Genomic DNA, 7,856 nt, shown 5'->3' with positions numbered 1-7,856 from the left:
CCCCCGTCCTGCCCCTCCCTTTCCTTACATGCTCTCCCTGCTTGCATCTCCCTCCTTCCACAGTTGTCCTCACATATTAGGTTCCCCCGTCCTAAGAAGCAGAATTAGCCTCTGGAATCTCGTGCACTTGTTTCCCTTTGCTCCCAGGAAAGAGGTGGCGGCGGCATGAAGGGAAAACAAAGAGAAAACGCAGAGAAACACAGAGAGGAATTAAACGGAATCTGAAAAGAGCAGGATAAAGAGAGAGAGAGAGAGAGAGAAAGTGAGGAAGATGAAGAAGCTGAACATCAAGACGCCTGCTGTTTGATGCAGCTACACTGTGAGCATGTGGCTGCCTGCACCGAGCATTTCTTTCTCCACTCTCCAGATGACTGGTCCGAGGTCTGCGCTCATGTCGCTCAGTGCTACTTTATTCAACTCCCCACAGTAACGTGAGCGTACTTTGATTTATTGCACTCAAAGAGGACCACAGGCTGTTTTACTTTATGCTGGCTGACACACTGACCTCTGGAGTCTTTACTGGACAGAGGATCTGGATCACCTCGAGCCTCGGGAAGAACAGAGGCAACCAATGTGGAGCTCAGGTAAGATCATAACTGACTACTGAGCAATGCAAAACCACCCACCACTGCGAGCATTCCTCCTTTGATCACCCTAAAATGAACTGAGAAGCTGGATAAGCCAGGATCCCCTCATTATTGCAATATTTGGAGCAGAAATAAAGAGCCAGTGACAGTCTTACATGAAGCTTTGAAGGCTTCTCTCTTTGAGGAAAGTTAGGGCAGTCTCCTGTAAATATCAGCACTCAGTCAGTCGGACAAGACTCTGCACTTAGACCTGGTCTGACCCCCGACCTTTAACATACATCAATGGTATGATGCAGGGAAGGAATGATGTTAGAAGGGAGGGGGAGAGGGGAGGAGAAGGAAAAGAAAGTTAGATTGGGCTCAAAAAAAGAGGGAACTGCCTGAAGCGCAAGGAGCATGTGAACATCCACAAAACACACACACAAAGAAAATCAATAAAACTGCAAAACAAGGAGCAAATTTTGCCTGAAGAGGACCTGTAGTTGTTTGAAAAGAAGCTAGTACAGTAACATTAAAGGGAATTGTGATTTCATTGTGAAGGTTTTCCTTCAGTTTTGCAAGTTTCAAATGGTTGTGCAGCGCCAGCTTAAACCGTCATAACAAGAAACTGGACACGAGCTTTAAATGCTATTTTGACAAAGCAAAGAAAAAAAATCTTAATTCAATGTCCATTTACTTGCTTTTCCTGGAGCTTTAAACCACTCTCATGGCCTTCCTCATCAGATGGAGATGACACAGTTGTTATCGTCTCAGTATGGAGATCCAGTCATACGATTGTAACCCGCATCTCTGAAGTGGACAGTCTTAACTCAAGGTCCACTAACTAACTTTTCCAGAGCTTTCAAGCACATCAAACTATTGTTTCCAAGGTCAAGAATGAACTTTTTCAGTAAATTTTCATATGGCCTAAAACTGCAGTTTCGAATATAGTTGAATTTTATTTTGGAGGATTTTCGTGTTTGTGTACTGAATATTTACTGTATTGGAAAATGTATATACACATACATAACAGAGAGAGGATTACCGGCTATTTCCTACCTCTCTGCTGTACAGAGATGTGTTTAGACCAGTGTGTGTGTGTGTGTGTGTGTGTGTGTGTGTGTGTGTGTGTGTGTGTGTGTGTGTGTATGTGTGTGTGTGTGTATATTTATGCCCAGTGCGAGCCAGTCATTCCCAACCTCCATTCTAGCAACACCTATTTTAACCTCTGAGGTGCAGTAAACAGCTGCTCTGCTCTGTGCCTGGACTGCCCTCACTCCAGAGGAGAAACACGCTCCGTTTGTGACTTAACATCAAACTGATTTACAACTAAACACAGCTGGCTGCTTCTCCGAAAAATATACTTGTGCATGCAGCATAGAAAATGGCAGGAAGTTACAAGAGAAAAGTTCAGTCTTTCATAAGTCTTTTCATCTTTGTCTGTTTGGCTGATTTAACCAGTAAGTGGCTGATTTAACACAGACTTTGGGCCGTTTCACTGTTACATATCAAATGAAGGCTTCATCAAACATTGGCAGGACTCACCGCTAACGATCACAGCTAAAATTAGAGTTTAACAAGCCTGTCGACACAGTTATAGCCTCCTGGGGTGACATGAGAGAATGATAGGATGGTTGAAGTCATATGCACAGAATCACACACATGCACACACACACTCACACACACTCACTCACACACACAGTTCCTACTGACTGTACTGCACGCTACCCACATCCACTTCCTAAACCTTGATCTTCACTTTAATCATTAATCCTTTACATTTTGGGAACATTTAATATGCACTGAGAATGTAACTCCACCTCTATGTCCTCTGTGTTTACTGTGCTGTGGTGTTCATGGTGACACTGTTCACCAGAACACATGCAACGCACACAAGTTTTAAGATGAATCAGAATTTTATTATTAGACAGGATTGTACTTTGCTTTGAAATATCACAGTGTGTGATCAATGGTACAGTAGCCCATGGTTAGTAGAGTAAAAGCTAGTTTGTGCTTATTCTTTCAAAGTCACACTTGAGAGTATTATTCTGTAAACCTGGCAATAACACCCTTCATCCCTAACACACTGGGTTTTTTTCTCTCTGAGAACCAGCAGAGTGTTTTAATAAGTGAACAACTTAAAGCCTTACCACACATGCGGGATGGTGTGTCACCGGAGTCCAGCGGTCCGGTTTCAGTTTCCCATGGTGACATCCATTAAAGTCATGCTGTGTCTGCCCCTCCACCTTCAGACAGCCACATTAGCACCTGGCCCATTGACCACAACAATACACTTCCTTGCATTATTCAGCCCGACTCCACTAATGAGGAAACCTTATCTCTCTCTCACACACGGACACCCCATCGTGGGTTCACACAAGATTACACACACACACACACACACACACACACACACACACACACACACACACACACACACACACGCTGACACACAGTATTGTCTGATTTACCTCATCTATTTATTTTTTGTTAAATTATGTACCATTGAATTACTTAGATGTCATCTACAGCCAGAGATCATGTGACATCGCCACCTGATCGTGTGGGAAAGATTTTGATGAAGTCTCGAGTAAACACTGTGTTCAACCTTGAATACATTATTCTGGTAAATATTGTTACAGATGTGCGTGCAGTAAGCTCTGTTTTTGAGCTCAGTCAGCACTCTCTTCCTGTAAACAGCTGTCAGCATCCTCCTTCATCCTGCTGTTTCACCAAGTCTTCCACATTTCCTCACCTTACTTACTTTCATCCCTAAGTCAAGTCAAGTTAACCTCAATCTCTCCTGCCCTCCCTCCACTGCTTCATCGAGTCTCTCAGTCTGTCAGTCTCCGTCACACCTCTGTCTGCTTTTCTTTTTGTTCTTTTCACACAGTAGTCTGGAACAGAAACTACAGTGTGAACTCGGTCAGCGTTTTTCAAAGTACGGCTGTGAAAACACCCTGAGAGACAGGTAGAAAGGGAGACCAGAGGCGATATCCAGCCTCATTTAGATGGAGGACGTTGTGAGGGCAGACATTAACGTACCCAAGTCATGTTTCAGATGCCTCCGATGTGAAGTACGAGGCAGAGAATAAAGTCAGACAAGGAGAGAAACAAGAGGAAAAAAAAAAAGAAAAGAGGTTGCCAATAGTAAACAGCAAAGAGAGGGTGACAGAGAGAAGGAGAGAGCAGAATCGACAGCAGCGTTATCACTCTGCCTCCTGATTCAAACACCCTGAGAAAACGCTCGGCACCGTCTGCTCTCATTGGCAGAGCCTCCAGCCTATCATGGCTCAGGAATGCAAGGTGCCTTTAGGTTATACCCAACCCCAAAATATGAGACACAGAGAGAGAGAGAGAGAGAGAGCAAGAGAGAGACACAGAGAGAGAGAGAGAGAGAGAGAGAGAGAGAGGCATGCTGTGGTGCAGAGGTTCCTTCACTGAGGCAATCCTCCATCTCAGCTGTATTCTCTGGTGTTCCTCCTGCTGGAGTGAATATATAACAGTGAATAAATTACAGGCTTCCTTGCAGTAGATTGAGTGCATGTTGTGTTGCAGTCAGTGCTGCTGCTGTACTACTCCTCTTCTACTGCAGCTGGCTGAACAAGAGCCGCGTGTCGAGATCTGAGGGGGAAGAAGCATCTCATGTGGACGAGAGGAGCGGAGAAGGAAGAAGAAGAAGGAGCGCAGCATTCAGGGATGCACCAGCGAAGGCTGTGATGTTGGACATCTTTTCCACGTTTGAGCTGAGTTTTGGAGAGGCAGAAAGGCAGGCGCTTTGAGTCACCTCAGTAGCCGATCGAGGAAGAGAAGAGTCGAGCGGGAAGATAACGTGGGGAGGAGAAGTTGACAGTGGAAGGATACAGGATGATCTTGGGTAAGACGGTGCTGGAAAGCTCCTCTCCCTCTTTGCTCTCATTGATCTGATTGATTTGTTTTTTACAATTACATTCCTCTTCTGTCAAGGTGATCACTCCTGTCTGCCACAAACTTTTGGCTGCATGTGGTGCTGTCTCCAACTTAGATGTGTCGTATACGGGCACATTATCAGAGGGTTGCCCGCTTTGGGAAATCTGTAGGTTGGCATGAATGAGGCTTGTTTTGTTCCAGCTCAAGTGATGCTCTTGGCACAATTTTCACTAACAGTCATTTGTGAATTCAAGGATCCAGCAGTCAATCAATTCACAATTGTTCATATTAGACCTTTTCAGTTCATTCAGTACAGGGGATAAGAATATATAGGAAATATAGGCAAAGACACAGAAGACAGGGGTTTCACACAGACAATGTCTGGCATTGCTGAACGAATTCCAACTCTTCAACACACACACACACACACACACACACACACACACACACACACACACACACACACAGATGGAGAAACAGAGGACTAAGTGCCTTTTTTTTTCATATATAGAGCTCATCAGCGTTCCACCCTAAAACTCCCTGCATTCAATTATTCAGACAATTTAGGAAGTTTGCCAAAATCATGTGAAAATATGGTCAGAAGACGTCATATTTCATTTTAAGTACTCTACCCTGACCCTAATCGAGACAGTTCTTGATTATAAAGTCTAACCTCATGCATTATATGATCAGTCATCTCAGTTTGTCAGTGCCTAAAGTATAAGCCCTCGCGCAAGACGCCATGTCTCATCAAAAAGCTTAATTATAAAGCAGAAGCAAGACATCAGAGAGCATCTCAGTTTTCACGTTTCAATGTTCATTTGTTCATTTTGTTCAAAGTCTACAACAGGTCTTACTGGTCTACTTCTCTGCAGTCTGAGTTTTCATATTGTTATCTGCTGAAATGAAGGAGAAACAGATGCACATATACGAACATGACTGTTTCTAGATTTTGTCTCCTTTTGCGCATAAACAAAACAGCCTTAAACCAAATAGAAAAAAAGACAGAGGAGGTCAAAAAAACCATACGTTTATGCAGTAAAACCTCTGTACAAAACCTGTTAGGTAAATATAATAAATGATACAACAAAATTAACTTTGATATGAATTGAGAGTACGCAGAGATTACAATTTATAAATATTTATATGTAAATTAAGTTATAATGAAATCTTGTAAAAAGCATTTAGTGTAATCAGTTTAATTATCTTGAATATAACTGCACAACATAACAGACGTAGCTGTTCAATGTGTTAAATGTGTCCACTTTTATTAAATGAAATACAGAAGGAGATAATGTTGCAGAATTATCAAAATAAGATGCACATCCTGTACTGGATTTTTATTAAAAGAATAAAATACAGACTCTTTATATATTTTTATCAATGTGACGCATCTTATTTTCTTAATATCTGTTTCAACATTTCATCTTGTGAGTTTACAGATTATAATCCTTGCTGCTATCCTAAAGTAAATATGATAAATCACAACGACCTTGTTCAATGTACATGTGTGTGCTGACTAAATATTTGCCTACTTTATTTCTGTTTGCTTGCTCTTAGTCCTGCTTGAGTCTTCCTGTGATCTGAGTTTGAGCTTGAGCTTGTGGTAATCCCTTTCCTGGTGCAGAAGCTTTAACTCTGTGTGCATTAGACACTAAACACACTGACACATGATCACAACAACTTGGGGTGATGTGGGTTTTATATACTGTATTAGTTTCCCTTCACTAAGATAGAGATTTAGATCCAGAGACCGAAATAGTGTCCATGAAAGGCGATGACAGTGACAGTGTTGACATGCAAAGATGGAGGGATGAACACTCCTCTCTTTTCCTGCTGTCCATCACCGACAGAGTCCGTTCTCTCTGCCTCTCCAACCGCAGCCACCACCATCTAAATACTGTATTTTTGTCTTTTAGCAATGAAAGAAAAATATGAAAGAAATGTGCTGAAGCTGGCTGATCTCCCTCGGTGCAGAGCAGTGCGGAACACAGTTTAGTAACTCTTTTATGATGAATATTTCAGACCCAGAGGTTTGAGGTCTTTATTTATTTAAAAATGGGCCAAGGCTTCCTCTAGTCTGACGCAAAGACCTCACTCAGCACTATAAAAAAAAAGTTCATGGCTTGCATCTCATCGCTGTTCACTCAACCAGTATGAAGTATCCATAAGTGTGTGTGTGTGTGTGTGTGTGTGTGTGTGTGTGTGTGTGTCTGCATAAAGCAAGAACACACGTACACATCTCCCCGCTCATCAATGTCCTCCAAAAGAATCACAGGTGCATGTTGTCGCTGATAAACAACTTGACCTTTAAATCTCGGCAATGCAGTGAGGGATGAAAAGTATTGACATTTAAGATGGAGAAATGTGCCTGTCACTCTGTATGTTTGACAAACTGACACACATTTCATACGTCTGTGATGCCTGAAACTATCGCACACAACAAACCAGGGCTGATAAAAGAAGGTCGAATTACTCTGAAGGTTACAGTGCGTATGAATTACACAGTCCACTCTCAAAAGAAAAAGAAAAAATCACTTGTTTGTTTAAATACTAAAAACAACCTGACAATTTCCTCAAGTGGCCACGTGTATTATGACTCTCATCACTCAGTAGAGTAAATCATCTTAGGGAGGAGATCAGGGTGATATTGGGCAAAGAAAGCTGGTGAATTGGACACATAACACATTTACTCACGACAGTCAACATCAACCCTTTCCCCTCACCTTCACCAACTAGTCCTCTTATAACCAGAATCATAGTCTTTTCCCAACCTTACGCTGGGATCAGACTACATTATATCGGCCTGATGAGCCCGACCTGACAGAGGTGAGTCACCAGGAAAAACAACAAGTGGTGGACGAGACAGTTACTCGTCTTGTCCTGTGTACTTTGTCAAATTGACGGAGCATCTGACGCGCCTCATGATGTCACAACAAAAAAAGAAATGGCGTGACAGAATTGTTTTGCCTTCTCTCACCTAGTTTGACAACTATGACGTGTCCTATGACCCATAAAAGCACAAAGCGCTCCTCCACGCACACCAATAAACTTGAAGCTTGCTGCTTTTCGATTACCTATAGTATGCACACACAATCCAAGTTGTAAGAAACGACAAGCTATGATTGACAAGGGTACATGTGGGCTACCGCGGGTAGTCTAGTAGTCTCGGGGAAGTTACAGCAAGAATTCATTAAAGGCAATCAGACTAATAGTCTACAGTGATACTTAGGTATAGTGGTGCTGTGAGCCAAATGCTAACACACGTTAGTTTAGCGTGTTGGTGTGCTAACACTTGCTAATTAGCAGTAAACTTGAATGGTAGTGTCCTTTGTTTTGCAGCTATTTATCTGGTCATAAACTAAAGTATTGGACAAATGA

The 7,856-nt window shown here is 42.4% G+C and overlaps 1 protein-coding gene across 3 annotated transcripts in view; it reads left to right on the top strand.

Annotated features, from left to right (window-relative positions):
* The first annotated feature begins 69 nt into the window (after window positions 1-69).
* The window catches only part of LOC111667807 (zinc finger protein 385A-like), a 28,790-nt gene continuing 21,003 nt past the window's right edge, over window positions 70-7,856 (top strand). Inside the window, exons 1-2 of one of the 3 annotated variants that reach the window (XM_023423639.2) lie at window positions 70-584; window positions 4,162-4,443. In XM_023423639.2, the coding sequence (XP_023279407.1) occupies window positions 4,434-4,443 (10 nt within the window). In that variant the 5' untranslated portion in view covers window positions 70-584; window positions 4,162-4,433. Of the gene's footprint in view, window positions 585-3,979; window positions 4,444-7,856 lie in introns of those variants that run through there. The other 2 variants (XM_023423638.2, XM_087178604.1) reach the window with 2 other exon arrangements.

Source organism: Seriola lalandi, unplaced genomic scaffold (assembly GCF_002814215.2).
Source record: "Seriola lalandi dorsalis isolate HSWRI2012SDOR001 ecotype SW California unplaced genomic scaffold, Sedor1 jcf7180002054692, whole genome shotgun sequence".
Lineage (NCBI taxonomy): Eukaryota > Metazoa > Chordata > Actinopteri > Carangiformes > Carangidae > Seriola > Seriola lalandi.
The sequence above is the reverse complement of the archived record's forward strand: the minus strand, read 5'-3'. Positions and strand labels throughout refer to the sequence as shown.